Source organism: Homalodisca vitripennis, chromosome 7 (assembly GCF_021130785.1).
Source record: "Homalodisca vitripennis isolate AUS2020 chromosome 7, UT_GWSS_2.1, whole genome shotgun sequence".
In the NCBI taxonomy this organism is placed as follows: Eukaryota; Metazoa; Arthropoda; class Insecta; order Hemiptera; family Cicadellidae; genus Homalodisca; species Homalodisca vitripennis.
Genome location: NC_060213.1, coordinates 83,057,274 through 83,078,305, shown reverse-complemented (window position 1 = coordinate 83,078,305; position 21,032 = coordinate 83,057,274). Strand labels below are relative to the sequence as shown.

The following is a 21,032-nucleotide window of genomic DNA, read 5'->3' as shown; positions in this document are numbered from 1 at the left end:
TGCATAATAACAATCATAAATAAGGATAAATATAAATTTTTGTACAGTTGGTACTTTTACAATTTGCAATTTTTTAAATTTTACAGACTAGGCAAACTTTGTTTAATCTTGCAAAAAATCTTATATTGAGCTGAAATTTGAAAACAATGTAACCAAATAGCAGTAAAATAAATAACAAAATCATAGATGAATGAACAATTAATTAAACCAAATTTTCCCTCACAGTCAATCAGGAATATATTTTTTTTTACCATTTAAATTTTATTTACTACAGTAAAATGAGATTTTTTTAAAGTAAGAGAACATCATAAAGAATAAATATTAACAAAATTATCATTCTAGCTATATGAATTACAGAGGTTGCAACCATATCAATCAATACAACTATCCAAAATGCCCCAAATGATCCTGATTTTTTAGATTATTAATTTTTTTGTCGTCTATAGACAATTAAACAGTATAAACTTATACAAGTTTTCGAAAAATCTCTCTCTTTAGGAACTAGAAATGAGGTTGACATCTCAGCACTACTTGATGTATACATTTAGCGCAAACAACATACATCACTTATAACAGAAAGGATTTTCAGGATTGAAATAAAAACTTATATAAAAAGGAAACATTTATTTTTAAAACAAGACAAATAAGAATGCCTTTGTCATTTTTACAAAAAAATGCGATAAAATATCCAAACATCAAAGCTCTGTCACTTGATGAATGCAGAAAAAACAATAACAAAATACAAAACTTTCAGAATACCTGAGAGAAAATGCCTTATACACAAATAAATTATCAGATCTTAAAATAAAAATTACAACTGAAAAAAGAAACTACACTTTTGTTTTTTTAGTCCGAGGCACAAATGCCACTATTCTATACACAGCCACACAGATACTTTGTACAATGTAGTCACCCGCGCGCACGCACTAACATTCAGTAAATAACTTCGTAAACAGTTGCCTTTTTGTCCCCTGACCCCGTCACTATGTACTTGTCGTCTGCAGAGATATCACAACTAAGCACTGAAGAAGATTCCTTAGACTGGAAAAAAGAAAAACAAAAAATTAGTTTCATGCTTAAAACACTTTCTTTATTGAACATCTAAATGTGTGTTATGGTAACTATTACAAAATATAAACAATTCTGTTTTATACATACATTATAAGCAGAACATAAATCATTTATTTCATTATAGACTGCAGATTTAGGATTCAATAATTGTGTAAGAGCACAATTTAATTGTATTTAGACAGTTGTGTGCTCTTGAAAGATTATGGAGTGGACTGCCATAGGTCGTTCTCTTTAATCTGAATTGACAATACATTTCAAGCCTTTTGTAAATAGTTATTATATCCGGATTAGATGATTGAGAAATCAGATCTACAAATAATATACAGCACCACAGACCACTCAATCTGTAGTCCAGCCATACATCACAAAAATTACTTATACATCGGAGTATTGCTCCAAACAAAGATAGTTTATTTTAAAGATGGCGAAATCTGACTTTGATTAGGGTAATTATTTTATTCATTTTCACATAGCACTTAAAAATAACTTCTTAAAAGACAAAAAAGAAGAAAAAGAATTGTTATTCTCTCCACAAAGCATTACAGGTATTATAAGTTATACACTTAGTCTATTCGTAACCAGAATCAAATAAAATTAGCTGAAGAAATGTGAATTTTTTACAGTTGTATAATTAGGTATTAGTTACTTTAAATAATTTCAAACACAGGGTAGTGGAGGGTTAAGAAAATACACAAAATAAAACTGACTGTATGGTACGTAACTAATAGGTACATCATAACTAAGCAATGTGATAAGGATACTGAAAATGGTAACTGACTTTCAAGGTATTTACAGTCTCTTTCATGTGTCAGATGATGTCATTATAACATGCCTGGTAGTCAGTTTTAAGTTCCAAGCTAAAAATAGACTCAAAAAAGTGTATTCATTTGGTATTTTAAACAATTTTCTTACACTCTCATCATTTAAATCCCATCAAAATCGGTGCGGCTGATTACTGATCCCTTTCCTAGACAGACATTTTCATGAAAACTGGATTGAGTTCTTAATAAAATACAAATTGGCTCTCAGCTCCCCGACTACAGCTCTTTCTTGGTTAGAATTGATTTCAAATAACAAAATTGGGATTGGGTAGCTGGATGTTTCGTTACAAACTTTGCAATTTTTATTTTTTTGCATGAACAAGGGCAAAATTAATTATGAGAAGTAACAAAAAATTCAGAAACTACATTATCATGATAGTCGATATTGAATAGAAAATTTCAATGTTTAAACATTTTCGTCAGCAGCCTTTGTGTAATATTCAGACTTCACTAAAATGTTGTAGCATTAAGATTTCAGTTCCTTTGTAAAAGTATTTGATCTGATATGGATGGTTTAGTTGGTTGTGTTGAATATCTGTTTAACCCTGGATAAAAATATATAATTTTAATCAATAATCTGTAGGAATAAGGAAAATGACGGAACAAATCTTTCTTCAATTGGCAGATAAATTTTAGGTAACTCAATTCTGTTTTCATTTTTTAATTACAGCTTTCATTACAAATTGTTACACAAAAGCCTGAACGCCCACCTGAAAGATTGAAGCACCATATGGTGTCCGCCAAGCGTTGAGGAGGTTATCCTTGCCTGTGGACACGAACCATTTGCCACACGCAGCGAACCGCAGTGACAGCACGCAGCTCTCGTGGAGGTGAAGCTGGTACTTGTCTGGCTTGTGGGTGTGTAACACCTCTACGTTACTGTTCTCCATGCCCACAGCCAACCACTCACCCGTCGGGCAATATCCTGTGGACACAATACAGAAGCATTTAGTGACACAATTTATTTCGCTATCAATATCACTTTCATTGTTCTACTGCAACAAATTGGTGTCACTCTCCAACAATTTCTTGTATGTTCTAGTCTTGAAAAATATATTCTTAATAATGTTATATAATGAGGTAATATTTTATTACATCAGATTTGGATTTCTACTGTCTATTCATGAAATGCACAGTAACTGCACAGTTTCTGAATGAATTGTTACCAACTATATACAGATATGTGAATGAAAATGTTTAAGCCATTAAGGTCAATGTTGAGTTACAAGTCATTATTTGTAAATTCTTTATTGAACATATTCTTAGAGAACAGTACAATTTAAAAATTCATTTATCGTGTAAAATGGATGGTCTTGAAGCCAGAGTTTTAGTTTGTGTCCAAACTGCAGCCGGTCTCTCCTCTTCAGTTCTAGTGGGAGGGCGTTCCACAGCTTTGCTCCGACATACGTTGGCTTCTTCTCCGTATATTATATTAATAACAATACATACAGTTTAAGCCACATTTCTTCAGAACATTCACAGCAAACGTATCAAATATGTTGTTCAATGTTTCGTTAATTTAAAAGTCTCTTTACAAGGCCAGACTATAATAATAAAGGCCCAGTTCAGATACTGTGAAGTTACACGATCAATCCGACATCCGTTTTTTTTTTTCACTGGGAATAGATGTGCGCTTGGCCTCAAAATAAGTTTGGGGTTTCAGGTACTATACTTCAAAATGTTAAAAACTGGCTTGTTTTCCCCTTTTCGATTACTAACAGTAACTAAGATAATATGCTAAATATTTTTTTGTTACCAATACAGCAAATCTTGCCGGGCGGTCAGCCACAAACTTCAAACACCCTTAGCCATGATAAAACATTTTTACGATCATAAACATATACATATTCTTATGGAAGACAAATCTATACAAAGTACGAGATAAAGAAATATTAGCAAACCACTGAGAAGCGGATATCCGTGCATTAAAGCAAAAGACTCATGTTAATGCACAAACTTATAGAAACACATAAAATATAAGCTACAAGCAAAATCAAACTGCTGCTATAACTGCTGTTACATAAAATTATGGTCATTTGTTAATAATTATTGAAAATTGGTAATTTATCTACGCTTCTTTCATGCAGAAAATACGTCAATAACACGTTTGAGTGACCGGTAATTTGTTTTCCCCCAATACAGAAATAACGAAATGTGATCAAAATATTACTTTTAAAAACTGTAATTTTTCTATATAAATCGTTTCATACTTAAAATATTCAGTGCATGCCATTTAATATGATCAATGTATTTTTAAGGTTTTAATACAATAGTTAGATGCGTGGATGTGACTAGAAAATAGATAAATTAAAATCTGTCTTCTTGTTTTCAAGCAAATATCTCATTTAAGTAAGCCTACAAAGTCTAGAAGGCAATATTCGAAATTTATCTATGAGTTCGTTTTTAATACAACTATAGACAATTAATAGATAAATTCTTTATTTACGTAAATATTCCTCAAGAGCAGTAATATATAAATATTTTATATAACCTAGTAAAAGTTTATACAAAAAAGGAAGAAGAAAAACAGTAACACAAGCCTTGAGGTTTCTTCCTTGCTGTCACTTGTATTTATTTGAACTTCCATTGTAAGAACATTTTTCAGAAAGTAACAATGTCAGTTTACTAGCCAGTTGCTCAGCTTAGTCAATCACATATAAAATTATAAATGAATTCCAAAACCATATAATTAAACAAGTATATGAGGCAGTCTTATTTATAGGCTGAGACAAGTATATGGGGCAGTTTTATTTTATAAGCTGAGCGTTAGGAAAGCTTATTTCTAAAAGGACTGGAAAACTTTAATTTCTGTCTGTCCTCATATCTTGAAAACAAACTGACCTGATAGACTTGAAATTGTGAATGAAGCTTCATTTCTATAGGCAACAGAGTTTGATGATGGTACATTTGATTCCATGGGATTTGGCTGAGTGTTTGCTGATGTTTTGATTTTATGGGTAACCATGACCGTAATAAGAAAAGCTGAATAAATAAAATTTGTATTTTCCTCATAATCAAGATGTCTTATTTTCCCGTATATTTCCCAGACTCCCAATTATGCAATGGTGCAGGACACTAACATTTAATAAATGTGCAGCTAAGAACAGTACTCTATATACTCTGTAATCTACATTCTACAGTAAATCACTAAAAATAAATCAATTAAATTACCACAGACAGTCAATATTTTCACACATCCAACTAAATACGACAATACCAACCTAGAGAGAATATCTGAGAGGAGAAGTCATGCTGGTGCAGCTGCCGACCCTCGCGCAAGTCCCACGACCTCACTGTGTTGTCTAGGCCGCCTGTCCAAAGCCGTGTGCCATCAGCTGAAATGTCGATGCAGGAAGCACCGTCTGTGTGCCCCTGAAACTGCCGAACTAGTGCCTGATTGTGCAGGTCCCAGACGGCAATGTTCCCATCCGAACAACAGCTAAAGCACACCTGGATGCAGATTGCACTTAATTTAGCACTTGTTTTGTTCAGTTATAGTTTTGTGAGTTACCAATAAATAATTACTAGCGTATGGCACTTAATTATTTTATTATATATAACCTAATATGTTCCTTCCCCCATCATATATAGATAGATAACCCCTTTTCTAGATCGTGAGATCTATTTTACATATTTGTTCCTTTGCGTCTGTGAAAATGTATGCTTCTACCTTAATTCTTTGTTCGTATGAGCACTGTATTACTTACTCTAAAATGGAACATAAATTGCAAATATTTCAGATTAGAAATATTTAGTGATTATAGAAGTACATCCACTAAAATGCAATCACATTCAGACTATCACAAACTTAATATAGTGAACAATCCCATTGTTAAATTAAAAAACTTTAAAACATTTTAATCCATCATTACTTACTAATCATACATAATTCACTTGATCTGATATAAACTGATCAAAAAACTTGCCAACTATACTCAACTACATAAAAAAAGAAACCTCATAATATATATGTATGCAATCGGACTAAAACTATTTTATATGTTTCAAAAGTTTATACCGAAGAAATCAAGCTTTTTCAAGCAAAATAATTGTGCATCAGCGAAATTGTTTTCTTCACAAACGAAAGTATTTATTTTTATTTTCTCCGGTTTATACAATTAAAAATGTTAGAAAAATATTATGTCTGTTAGTTTAGAAAATTCAACTTTCATTATAATTATAAATCATTAAAATATGGGTAAAAACGACAGTCTTATTGGCATAAAAGGCCTAAACACCATTTCCAGTCGTATAGACAATTTTCCTCTGCTCTATTACAAGCCACAACTAAGTCACCTTTGAGTCAGGGCTGATGGCGAGGGCGTAGCAAGCTGGTGCAGATGACGTAAGCTCTGCCTTGATACGAGGGGTGGGGGTGGCGAGGTCCCAGATACTTAGGTTACTAGCCTCTCCTCCCACGATAAGCGTACGAGCATCAGGCAGCAGTTTTACTGACCGGATGTAGTTATCCCTTTGCTGTAAAATCAGATAACATATTATTTTAAGGAATTGTCTCTTAAGTGAGTAAATAGGCTAAGAATTTAGATGTAAAATATTATGGTTCGGTGAAAAAATAAAAACCAACTGTCTGTTAAGTATAGTAAAGAAAATTAGTTCAGATTTGTCAGGAACTGTGAATCTTAGTAGTGTTACATGAAACATTGGAAAAGCACTATAACAATAAGTTATTTAATTCTTGATATAATTCACCATCTAAGATTCCTACAGCAACATTTTCTTTCACTTGAGATTTATGCAAAATGAGAGCCTTCACATCTCAAATCTGACAAAAAAACCTTACTCACACCACTTTGGCACATTAGTCAATAAAATATAACAAATAATGATACTTATGCATTACTAATGTACTAACCACACTTAACTTTTGAATGTTTTTGGTTACGAAAAACAAAAACGTATCCAATCACAATGAAAGAAACACTATATTGCGCACCATTCAATATATTCTTGTTGTATTGTTGTGTCATTTATTTCATCTCTACGGGTATAGATCAGTCAAGTGATCTGTGGCAGTTGGCTTTGTTCTAAGGTAGAATAGCTTGGTGCATGTGCAAGATACTCATGTTAATAGGTTAGGTAGGTTATTGATTTTTTTTCTCTCTCTCTCTCCCTCAGAAGACCATCACAACCAATACATCTGCTCTCAACAGGACAGGTTTAAGATACGGGTATGACAAATTTAGGTCAGGGTAGGATAGGTTAAAAATGAGTAGGACAGATTAATACACATGTGGGACTATTATAGTTAAGTAAGTTTCTGTTGGGTTGCTAAAAGGACATGGCTCTCGTCGAAAATATCTGACGATAGAAGTTAAAGCCAGGCTGATTAATCCAGACTCAGCAGAGCTCATATGATTGAATTGTCCTGTAAAACCAGAAACAAATCCTAGGGACTTATTTCTTGAGCCCACAAATCTAATTGGCTTTCACAGAAGCCTACGATTTAAGGGATAAATACAAGTAAAGAAGACGTAAAGATCTGTTTGGGACTAAGTCTAGGATCGTAGACTCTTCCTTCTCATATAAAAAAAATCTTAAATAAAAATGTTTTTGTTACTTTTAAACAAAAACATATAAACATTACAACGCATAAGTGAAGTGGATATGTTTAAGTATCAAAATATAAAAACCCTGGATGGAGAATATTTTAATTCTGTTTTTCTGACCGACACTATAGAAGTATTTCCAAATATTGAACAACTAGATAATCAATAAGGAGATGTATATGTACTGACCAGACAGTCTAGCTGGGACACTGGTGACTTGGCCTGTGGCTGGCTGATGTCCCACACCTTGACGCAGCCTTTCCCCCCCGTGTACACGTATTTGGTAGGGTTGCTGATGGTGACCGCACACACCACTTCGCCGTGACCGAGCGTGTTGATCTGCCGCGCCGCGCGAGGTATGCCCGGGCCCATCAGTGCGTCGGGGGGAAACGGAACTGGTTGTGGTTGTCCATCGCCGTTCATGTGGAACGAGTAGGCCCTGGGAGGACAAACATGTGTTGTTACTTTCAACAAGACAGAACGGTGAAAAGAATTGTTCTATCACTAAATTCTGAAATAACAAAATTCAATTTGTTAAAGCTTTTAAAAAAATTTCACTAGTTAAATTAAAACAATACTACTTCCTCTTTTAAGGCGCAGCCTACTGCCGGAAAGTCTCTAATAGTAAAAATAACTACAAAAGTTGGTAACTAAAATACACTGTGTGAACATTTTAAAACTCAATTTTCAGTAGCATATTCACGTAAAGACTCATTGACTTACGGCTTGCCACCAGGGTATGTTGAGACCATTTGTGCTGGCGACAGGGCCTCTTGTGTGGGGGTGGCCATCGAAAGCCATCTAAAACACAAAATTATGGCATTAGACTCAGAATAACAAATTTTTGTAACTAAACAAAAAGCAATAAAAGAGACAAATTCAAACAGAAAATGTTCAATAAAGAATTCCAATAACACTGCAAGCTTAAAAAAACCAACTATCATAAAATTATTAATTGTATTGAGTTCTTTGATTTTTACTGTAACTGAAAGCTTAAGATTACTATATATGCTAAAAATAATAATTTTCTACTCAACTATTCTGCTGTGACGCTATTCACGAGTTTCACTCCTATTTTTCTATTGTCATGGCTTTCTGAAGAGACTAGATAGTAGAAAAATAGGAGAAAATCTCAGAATAGCGACACAGCGGAATAGTTCAGTCGAGTAAATAGTAAACAACCAACTATGAACAAAATATCAACCAACTACAGAAGTTTCGTGATCTTAGGCCTACTTCCTTTGGCTGAAGCTTTAGTTCAATAACAAATATAGTCACCACCTTCTTGAAAGAATTAAAGGTATAAAAACTTAAAACATATTGGCATATTTGTCATTTATCTGATGCTCCAATGAAAAAATAAAGTAGTCTGAATGTTATAAAAGTAAATTTTGTCGGATTTCATTTCATTTCTTAAAAATTACCAACAAAATGCTGAGATTCAGTTTAAACCAAAACCATAGTGATCTACATGGCATTGCAAAAACTGCCTGCATCTTCAATTCCTAAACTTTTAACTGATCCTACTGTCATTTCCTTTGCAGCTTCGTCGACTTCATTTAGCCACCAGCAAAGGAAATAATACTTCCCTAATAACACTTGGCTTTTTTGTTATCCACTTCACTTAGCCACCAGCTGTTTTGAAAACTTTGAATGTTATACTTGAATGACTTTTGCAGATTATCATCATGAACATCAATATTCCAGAATATATACTTGAAAATCTGCAGGTAAATAAAATAAACTGAGAAATGTAAACACAGTGAATCAATTCTGTTGAATGAAATTGCCACTAGGAAATATCCTACAGTTTAATTTTATTTATGCCTGAAACTTATCCCCTGCTTTGTGTGTGATTTAACACTGCTGCCACCACACTGTTACCAGTGTTATTCCTTGAAGAGATTAATAATATGAAACAAATATGTAATAATAGAACAAACTTTATAGTTGAAAGTTACATCATATGAGAATATATTAATCTATCAAAAATGTTGTAGTTTTAGCATTGTTGCTAAATTCAGTGACCATTCCAAACCAAAATATGTTTAATATCAAACGTGACACACAAAACTATTAACACGTCCACGACTATGTGTACCCCATTGGGTACATGCGATCTTTCACAACTGCCGTTGTGTACCCGATAGGATACATACAAAGCTTTTGTAAAGCGAGCAGTGCGCCCAATGGGTTACACGTTCCTATGTGTTTCATTATTGCGTTTTTATTGTTTGCCTGTCTTGGTGGTTTGTTAAATGTGATCCTGTGATTAAGCAAATCCCTGTGTACTCCGTCAGATGCATGGTTGCTTAATTTTAAATGTAAATTAACTTTTTAAGTAGCACTTGGGGTAGACGAAAAAGCATACTGAAATACATTTTTTTGTGCAAACTTGCGAAGCTTACATACATTTCTAATTATACTCAGACGTTTATAATAGTAAAATAATTATGGATTTTTGGGAATTATTATTGAAAAATTCTGACTGCAAATAAAAAAGTCCAGAAATAAGTGGTTGTCTTGAACATGTTAATTCTAGTTCACTGTGGACTGACTCACCATATTGGGTCTGGAGTAGGGGGAGGCTGCGGCGTTGAATGGGTCTGCGTTACGGGCGAGGGCAAAAGGCGAGGGGTTGGGCAGGTGTAGAGCGGGGGGCACGGGGGGCTTGGATCCCCCAGGCCCCCCCGGCAACGTGGGCGTGCTCGACTTGGACACTGGGGTTGGCGGCTTTTCCATCTGAAACAATCCACACTTTTAGTCATTATTTAAATTTGGTTTATTGATGATGTGATGCATATTCATTCAACATACATTGTCATTTTAAGATCGAAAGTATCCTGATATGGCAACGAAAATCTTACAACAAAAATTTAAAATACACATTATAGTTTAGAAAAATATTAATGACTTTCTCAAATGGAATTAAAAACATTTTTCAAATCCCACAAAATAACTATGACAGAACTTTGTAAATTGTATTGTAAAATATGTAAAATGAGCCATTTATAAAGAGAACAATTCTATAGGAGAGATAGAGAAGATGTGATAACTACCCATGTTGCAGTGTTGCCATTCTTTGTAACAGTTCTAAATTTATATAGTTAAATAAATATAACCGAGCTAGAATTATTTTAGAAAATATTTCAAAATTTTATGTGAGGCAACATTAAGTCAGCTGGCAGCGCATTTGAAAGTGCCAAATATGGTCATAATAATAATAAAGTAGAGTGCTCATACAAGAACCACTCTTTTAACTGGTTAGATGGGGACACCACACTGTTCAGTAATGGGCTTTAGTCCATGTTGAGAGAAGAATGCAGAACAATTCAATATACCCATATATGAGGAAACATTAAAAAAACAGGTTAATGTTGTTCTTAGTAACCTTAGTTGTTCTTCAACTTGGAAGGTGATGAGATGCTCGGGCATTGCGACCTTTCTCTTTCTATAGCACACCACACTCTTGCGGCTTTTAAGGGCTAACCATTGTGTAGTTTTTGCCATAACAAATCAAGTCAGATCTCATTTTAACCCCTGTCCATTGTGAGTGTCTATTGAGAATCTACTTATAAAGACGTAAGTACGACTTACGCACTTCCACAACTGATTGGACAGGCTCTCAATATCTCGTGGACTTATATATCAAGACAATTTTAATCAAACCTGTGGAGAATCTAGTGCCATCATCTCTGGTCCTGTGTTTGTGACAGGATATAGGTGGTCCTCCAAATACAACAACATGCACTTACATTGTGCATTATCATTCTTAATGTGGCTAAATTTTATATTGACACTTAAATACACCACATTGCTGCTATTATACTATTAATATTCAGTAAACAAACATCTTAACCCTTTCTCTAACTTTTTATTAGTTGGATGGTGATGCCCTAATTTGATTCTGATATAGTACAAATGTTGCTGATGTTATGCTTATTAACACTTCAGACTATCACAAATGACATAAAACAGATCTAATAGCGATGCATTTTAATTTTCTTTGTTAATTTGATAAAATGTAAAAAACAACATTAATAAGTGTGACTATTATTATAAAAACAGTTGAATTTGGAATCAATTCTTTGTTTGAAGTTCGTTTTTGACAATGGGAGGATTGTGAAGGAAACAGGATTTTTCCGAACATTTCCTACGATTCAGTGATACAAAAAATCAGTAACATTATGTTTCAAGATCTGCACTCTGATCTCTTCTGAAAGAATGGCAAATGTCCGGAAATATCCTGTTTCCCTAACAATAGTATCAAATATTTTTACATTTGCATACATCATGTAGCAACACCACTTGCATTATACACTTACTTCAGTTTTCTAATTTTTATTAATTAAAGTCCACGAGGAGTAATTAATTCTTCAATAATTAATTAGGAGTATTTATTTTAATGCAGTACAAATTTGTTATTAATATTCCTTCAACAATTCTACATATGCATTAAATATTGATAACAACAAAATAAAATGTAGTAATAAAAAATGTTAAAGACATGATTCTTTTTAATATAGACTACCTTTGAACAACACATCATTTTGCGACTTTCAGAGACTTGCATTCCATTTATTGTGTGATATTATTATGTTTCTTTTCAACGTTAATGTTATTACTAAATTACTTCAAATACACTACAAGAGAAAGACAGGGTTCTAAGTGCTCCTGTGACATTTTTGTGAGTGAGAAGTGACGATAACACATATAGGAGCCATCTTACATCTTTACTTTTCAGAGAAGGCGTGCTGCGGTTGCTGCTACAGGAGCCACTGCGACTGCCCGGCCGCTCCAGCTTCACAGCAGCCCCCGCGCCACACAGCTTGTCCCCGTTCTCCCGGATGTCCCCACCCAGGTGGTCTCCGTTGTGGTGCGGGGATCCACCCTCCTGTCAAACATCCATCTCTTATAACTACAGGATTAAACCGTCTGAAGAGCAAGGATGCATATAACAGATTCTGATAAAAATATTGTTTTCTTGTTCTGCAAAGAGTATATAGCGAAGTATTGTCAACACAAAGAATGGCCATCTTGGTAAATTTTACTCAAAATCGGCATTAGTAAGGAGAACATTTTAAGGCAGCTATGTTAAAAACTATCTCTATCGTGATACACAAACCAAATTTCGTTTATTATTATTTTTGGATTATAATGAGTGGTGAAAACACTTAACTTTGAAACTGTACTTAAATTTCACGTGATGCTTTTTCAAGGTTTCCGAACTCTTCACAACTGTAAGCTAACTTTCTTGACTTGTCCTTTAGTCTCTTTATTTACAAATAAAAAACAGGTTATATGGCAAAAACAAGTTATTGTTACTATAATTAAAGTGAATAAATCATATCCATGCCCTTTTTATTTAAATTAAAAACCAAAATAATTCCATAGAATCACTCACTGTCTTCTTTACTATAAATACAAAAGTTATTTTGCCAATGCAATTTTACTGATTGCCACAAAGCAATCAATATACAAATACCCAAATAACATTCCCTAAGTATGCGTGGAAAACTTCTACAATGTTACGTGACAATAAATTTATGATTTCTACCACAATTTATTAATTTGGCTAAAAATTAGTATTGGAACGCCATAGATATTCTCAGAATAAATTACGCAAAGAAAACAATTTTAGCCAAATTTTTAATTCATTATACTTTTACTAATTTTTATGAAAATCCTTATGAATGTAAAATAACAAGCCTGGCATAAAATGTATATCTGTATGCCAAAAGAGGCTTCTTGCTACAAAATGGTCTGAAGGTAAAAACTACATCCACATGATAAATTTAAGTTACCTCATTCGCTACATCCACTACCAGTTCCTGGTCACTCTTCTCACCATCACTGTCCTGCAACAGGAAACAAATCTATCACTAATAGGTTTTTTTTTATAAAAACAGTAAATATTGTATCTTAGAATTGATTAAAAACCTAACTTTTACAGCCATGAAATAACAACAGTTAGGATTTTACTGTAATCAGAGTATTGGAACATTCGACTCCACTCGCCATTTGAATCATAGACTCAGACCAATAAATTCAATGAGAGAGGAAAAAATATCAGCCCAAAACAATATACTGTAAGTTCAATAATTTTATTATATGAACAATATGAATCTTGAAGATGGAGGTTTTAATTGTTATCCTACTTAATCAATCTATTTAAAATAACAAAAAACCAATAATTATTCTTTTTATTTTGTGAGGCCTTTTCGACAACAAGACTGTTTTTTCAGATACTTTACCAAAAATAAATAAATAAAGGGCCTTACAAAACTTTAATTATTGTTTTCTTGTGATTTTAAAGTGGTAGTGGTATTTACAAGACAATAATCATACATGTTAACAATTCAATTTCTGTATTTTAATACCACAAAACCAACAATTATTGATTATTCTAAATGAACGACTTAGTAAAACAAGACTAACAAGTAAATTGTTACAATTAAAACATTATGTACAAAACTCAAAAAATAATCAAGAATGCAAAAAATTTGTCTTACATTAACTTGACTTATACGTTACTGCAACAGGTTCCAAGTTTAATACAATATTAATTAATGATACAAAACTTTTAACTAATTTTTAATCAAAGTGTAATACATAATCATCATTACAAATAGATAAGTAAAATAAATTAACGTGACTACATTTGTGTCTAATTTTATATTCAAATTTTGTATAGTAAATTTGTTCTATTTAAAATATCATTAAATAGTATGGTACATTTGGTACATTGTCTTAACAATTCTTAAATAGTATTTTTAAATCAATTTTAGCTTTGTTAAAAAGAAAAACATGTTGAACATTTAACGCTAAATTATTATTTTGTATCCATATAACAATGTAGGATTCATTTCAATGTTTGTATATAATAAGTGCAATATTTGATGAGGCTTTTAAAGTTTTTATGTTTTTTATTCTCTAAATTTGATTAATCAGCTAATTTTACCTAAAATGTAACAATATTTATTAAAATAATACATTCTTACTCAATAGATCAACATAATTGCAATATAATTTTAAATTAACAACATTAAATGTAAAATTTAAAATATGATATTTTCCTAAGTTTGGTAGTTTCATTTCTGTAAAAAAGTGCAAAATAAAAACCGTTCTAATGTAGGCCTACATATTCTACTCAATACGAGATGCTCATAAAAATAATGTGTACAACAAATTGAACAGCGAAGACTGCACAGTGTACACAGACAGTAAAACAAAAGCGGCCACATCATTAAGCGAGCAGCGAGGCAGCACTTGTGGTTGATCAAGTCGCGATGTACGACAACCGTAAAAGGACAGCTCACTGACGAGCAGAGTTCCGTTCAGTGCCTGGGGTCACAATAATTACAGTGGAGCTAGCTCCACGCTGGCTGCTGGCTGCGATCGTAACGAAGGGAGAAACAAAACACCTCGGCCCCACTCAGTAATTAATGAATCGGTGGTGACTTTCTTGGTGGGTCTAATAGGCCTAACTCTCCGCCGCTGGACTTAATGAAATCTTGTTACTCGCAACACCTCCCTGTTCTCTCTCTCTCCTCCCCCCCCCCCACCAATACTGTAGCATCTCTTTTGACCGGTATCTCAACAAATACTTGTCTATAGCACTGCCTTCCTTATCTAGACACTTTATTTGAATAATTACTATATTAAAAAAATTTTATACAAAATCTATTATACAAAACTGAGATATTAAACCTTATATAACAAAAGGCGTTATCATATTAATATCAACAAACTATATTTCAGACAAAAAATATAAGAAAACTGAATTAATGTCATTACTTAAATAGCAAAGCTAACCTAATTTATGTTTTGAAATATACCAAATTAATTTTTGTTCAAAACCCTAAAAAAAATAGATGAAAAAAAAACAAGTAAGTGTAACGAACTGACATTATTTTACTAAGCAGTTACCAGTGTTTTTTGCTGTGTACATTGATTTATAGTTTGTAATGTAATAGTTATTAGTATGTTTTTCTATAAATAATTTTTTCTTCAAATTGACAAAATATACCATGATAATATGTAAGTTTCATAGAGAACTCCAAATCACCTTAAAGTGTAACTATATTTTCAGTAAAATTAATTAGAATATTTCAGCCGGAAAAATAAAAATATGACAGTTGTATAACAAGACCATGTACATTACATCAGTACATTTAGACATTTATAATCAAAGCGACAATTTAGACTTTCACTGTAGCGTAGGGGTAAGGCTATGGTTCTCTAAATGAGAGGTCATGTGTTCGATTCCCAGGGAGGTTAATAAATATTTGTAAGTGTGTTTGGACTGTTTTCCCTTAAAAACGTTTAGTATCCTCAATCCAAATGCTACTGGTGTAAAAAGAACATCTTTTAAAAAAATTATAAGTGAAGTTTAGACCATAGCATTGGGAATATTGGTTTTTTCCTAATCATACAAATGTTCTTTGGATTTTCATATATACAATAATTACAGGAACTCTTGTTCAAAAAATGAAATGGTAAACAAAAAATATAATTTAAAATAGAGCATTCATTTTCAAGTCAATAAGACCCCTAAATGAAACTCTGAAAATTTATTTTTTTCACAAAACCAATAACATAAACACTAATACTTCTCTTAATCAACTGTTGCCAATATTATTACGACAAATTATTATAATTCAATTACTCATTCAAAAAATAAGTGATAGTTTTTTTAAATAATTTCGATTAAGGCTTTTCCCGAAATACCTTCTGCTATACAACAAACAGCATGGATATAATAAAAGGACAAAACAATTTTCTCTGTGTTTATAAATTGCCAGGACAGAGAAGGTTTCCCAATTAACGCCCGACTGACGCACTAAGCTACCAGTCTAGTCCCGACAGCGCACATGATCATAGCACCATTGCTCATTTAATGGGGACTCATTGTTCTCTGGTACTCTCATTATCTAAGAGACTCGAGCACCCCCTTCCCCTTCCACCACTCACTCATCTTCACTCTCTCTCTAGAGTCTCCTTGCTACCCTCACTCACTTGCTCGGTTATCCTTCACATCATAAGCACAGGGCTGTCTGTCATCTTGCCGCTCTGAGAATGTCTATCTGATGTGTTATAATTCATCTGCTTAAATGTACAAGCTACGAAGAAGACATATATGAAATGATTCATTTACTTGAGTAATCCACTATACTTCACGAGTCTATATGTCAAATTGAATCTCTACAAGAATAAGTTAAGAGTTTTAACACATTTTAAGAAGGTCAAAGACTTTACAAAGACTTTACCAGTGTCAAACTACTGTAATATTAACTTTGTTTTGCCTACACAATTAAGGAATACCTGAAACAGTTTAATGCTATAAATTTCAACCAAACTATTGGATTAATGCTGGTCTAACAGGCTAATTTTATTCTTATTCGCTAATGTAACGTAAACAAAGAAAGAACAGGAAGATAATGATCAAAACGGACGAAACTAAAGTTGAAATGAACCGTTAGATACTATAATTTATTTTTAATACATCATAGGTTCATTTCAGATTTTACCTATGGCACAGTTGCACTGAACTTTTAATGTGTTTCAATGAATTTTTAGAGATTCACAATTCATTTAAAAGCAATTTAAATAACAATAAACTATTTAACAAAGTTATTTTTTTTTACTTAGTACAAGAAACTGAGGAAACCCCTTTGTTTTAAAAAGGCCTTTACGCTTGCTTCCAGTGTGGCAGGATATTCAGGACGGGTTGGTTAAGGTAAGGTAAGGTAAGGGCCGCCTCCTGTATGAGGAGGATAGAGAGATCTACATTTCAATAATGTAACCATGGAAGATGGGAAGGCTGGCTCTGACCTAATCTTTTCCAGTTAAAGCAGGAAAAGGATTGCAAGATGTCATTATGCTTCACATTTAGGCTAGCAGGAGCTTGAATGCATAGGGAGCTCCTCCCACATCAACAGCCATCCTACACAGAAAACTAATCCTATCGATCAATCCTCTAGCCAAACATTTGCCATTAGATGAACGCTCATGAAAATCCATAGATTGCCCTGATGAAAAAGACACATTGAATTTTACTCTACCAATTTAGATTCAACAGGAACCATTGAACCAGCTAGAAATGAACCCTCCTGGGGAGTGATGTTATATCCTCTACAGAATACAAACCACTTGCACCTGACTCATTAAATAATAATAAACGCATACAAAAAATTATCAAAAGTCTTACTAATACTTCATATAGTAACAAAAAAAATTTTCTTTGACAGTTGGAGGTCCATCAACAGGACAAAAATAAATTATTACATCCCAATTAAGAGAACGATAAAACGTACCAGACAAAAATAAGAGACAATCGATAAAACTGAACTGTGTGCAACATCGTTGGAGGGAGTTGACCATTTGCGTCACACTCAGATGAAATTGATAAGTTGACAGAGGTGGAAGCAATTTATTTGGAGCGCCGCACCGCGCACCACCGCGCTCTGGACTGATTGGCAGCAGGTGATAGGTGAGATGTGGAGCCATCGGAAACACCGGCCGTATATAATGTTACATTTCTCTGTTACACTCGTGGCTAACTGCCTGTTCACTCAGTCACACACAACATAATGTATGTTTCACTGAGGACATAAATTCATCCTCGAATTTCCAAAACCTCACAGGCCTGTAAGGTACGCATAGGGCAGTAAAATAAAATTAATTGAATTATTTGCATTTCATACTCAGAAACAATTAAAAAATACAATAAATATATTTCAGAAAAAATTATTTTTATTTTTATATTAAATGTGTGTAGAATAAGAATATTGCATTAATTTGTAGTGGCAAAACTTGTAATATACTTAATGTGTTTATTTTGTTGCAGAGGAATAAAATTTTATCGAATAGCTTACCTGTGAAAATTATGAAGAATTAAATCATGGATCAGATGCATTGTGTCAAACTGACGCAAGCAAAACAATTTTTGAAGCAATTTCGTTATTATCATCTGTCATTCACCTTTTCTTTCAGAGCAAACCAAATTATGAAGTAATATAATTAAATTATCACAAGGCAAACTTAATCAAATATTTGCCATGAAGATTTTCAGTTTTATATTGGACCTCCATAGAAAGAAATGTAACTTCAAATTGACATGGAAAATAGTGAATGCTATTTTTGAATCAGTAGATTCAGTAAATTCATTATGAGACTACTAAATTAATATTTATTGCTAAGTCAGGAAATAAAATGTGCACATTGCTTAGATGTACTGTAATAAATACTGTATATATGTAAAGATATTTATGAGGAAATAAAAGTATGCTTTTTAAATTTTTACTATTTTACACTACTATTTATATGACGCAAAAACAAATACTTATCTCCATTATCTTTATAAATAAGAAGTTTATAAGAATTTATAATGCAAACAGACAATTATATTTAGTCATAACAGGCTGTCATGTGCATTTATACAGTGGTGTTAAAATGCATAGTGCTAATGGAACCAAAAAGTTTTATGAAAAGAACATTTCAGTTTAAAATTTTATTACAAAAAATATTTCACACCTCAGCTCTAAAATTTTAATTTGTTTACAAGAAGTCAACAAATACACACGACAATAGAATGTTTAACACCTTTTGTAATAATGAACTCAAATTTGAACCCTAAACAACGTGCGTTGCATCAATTCTTGGCTTCTAAACATTTTTTAATTGTTTAAAATATTTTAGTTAACTATAAAATTGGATAGTTTAACGTTTTATTTTACACCAACGAGCGACTGGTTAACGATAGAATAAGTGAATTGTATAGTTGGTGTTAAATCCGCAGCGAGAAACGATAAAGGAGGCGAGAGCAATATCGAGGGCTATTTGTGTTTAGGGTGGCTGTAATGACAGGACGGGGTGATCCACCGAGCGGTAAGACGGGGAGAGCGCCCCCGCCACCCACCCCCGCCCACCGGCCCAATGATCATAGGGAATATGTATGACAGAGTCGAGTCAACTATGCACCAGTCAATAATGAATGAGCCACTTTACAACCCTAACTGCCATTCATAATGAAGATGTGAACTTATGACCCAGTTTTTTACTGGGCAACACCGACTTCAGAGGTGATACGATTAAGCCACACTAATCAACGTCAAAAATCAGCCTACATTTTTATAAATAGAACTTAACTAAAGAAAACCTAAACAGCTTAACATGTTGTTTATTAAAATATACTGTTTACAATCACTGTATTAAAACGCATTAAAGTTTAACATTTTCAATTAGTTTTACAACAAGAAAATTAATTGGTTGTGTGAATACAACCCCCTTTCTTAGGCATACAGCCACAGAATTGTTATTGATTGCCAAGACCTATGCAACAAAAATGAGCGTTAGTGAAAATAATAGAACAATTATTTCTTATAATGGATTTTAAGTTAAAAGATTAACCCATCAACTCTTAAATAAATACACTTTTCACCATTTTCCTGGCTTAACATGAGTATTTTATAAAATTCATAAAACTGCTTATTTAGAAATTGTCATATATTGTTTTCTCATTGTATTCTTGAATAAAGTATAATTTGAGAAAAAAAATTTTTTATATTAGGATACATTTTATTAAAAATTGCAATACAGAAATTATTAAAAAATTTATTTAGTTTCAAAAATTATAGTTTGTTAAACAGATTTTATGTATTTTGTTATTCCTGTCGAAGAATATCAGAGAAAATATCAAACTTTATATTTATAATGTTATTCAGTTGTAGGTATCAATACTACCATAAATACGTTAACACAAAATTGTTATTGTATGAAGTAGTTATTTCACAGTGAAATCTCAACACACTGTTTGTGACGGTTCAACAGTTCTTGTGTTAACCATAAAACTGATACTCATTTTTACTGTACTTTTACACAAATTTTGCCATTTTTTAAAGAAATAGTTTAAAAATTGTTCAATGAAGTTTGTAGAAAAATTCTGCACATCAAACAAGAAAGACATAACATATTACTTTCTCTATAACTAGTGACTTCACCATCTCAAGGGAAAAACCCACAAGGATATCAGTGAAAATCTAAAGTTTACAATATTGGACATCCTCAACACTAAGAAGTCATAATTTTATTATTATTATGTACAAAAGAAAACTCAACAAAGTAATTTGCATTATAGAGTTTTACTCAAGCAGGGTTAAGGCGATAAAATATTATTCTTTATTGTAATTACAATCGAGAAAACACTTCTTTTCTATTTTATACTGAATTCATTTAATTAGTCCATATTTGAGAACTAATTCGTAAAGACCTATTAAGAATAAATGTGACCATTTAGTACCTAACATTTTAAAACATTAAATGGCTACAATTATTTTGATCTAATACGTATAATTTATGCTAAAAACTTTTAACGCATTGAGTACAGTTAATGCATATTACTACTATTTCTGTGTGTCCTATTATAGTTGGTACATCTTGTGTCGCACTTAAGATATTAAATTATGTTAAATTTGATGTTAGCAGGCTATTAAAACTGCATCAATTTTGCTTCCCAGAGCGCTGATCACAATGAATCTTAATCATTCTAATTTTTGATGCTTAATCAGCATCG

General features: G+C 32.6%; 1 protein-coding gene across 1 annotated transcript in view; it reads right to left on the bottom strand.

Annotated features, from left to right (window-relative positions):
- Positions 1 to 609: 609 nt before the first annotated feature.
- The window catches only part of LOC124366010 (protein groucho-like), a 133,673-nt gene continuing 113,250 nt past the window's right edge, over positions 610 to 21,032 (bottom strand). The window contains 10 exon segments of the mRNA XM_046822201.1: positions 610 to 1,041; positions 2,603 to 2,817; positions 5,114 to 5,342; positions 6,189 to 6,368; positions 7,649 to 7,898; positions 8,183 to 8,196; positions 8,198 to 8,260; positions 10,022 to 10,201; positions 12,189 to 12,353; positions 13,264 to 13,317. Coding sequence (XP_046678157.1) covers positions 934 to 1,041; positions 2,603 to 2,817; positions 5,114 to 5,342; positions 6,189 to 6,368; positions 7,649 to 7,898; positions 8,183 to 8,196; positions 8,198 to 8,260; positions 10,022 to 10,201; positions 12,189 to 12,353; positions 13,264 to 13,317 — 1,458 coding nt within the window. The 3' untranslated portion in view covers positions 610 to 933.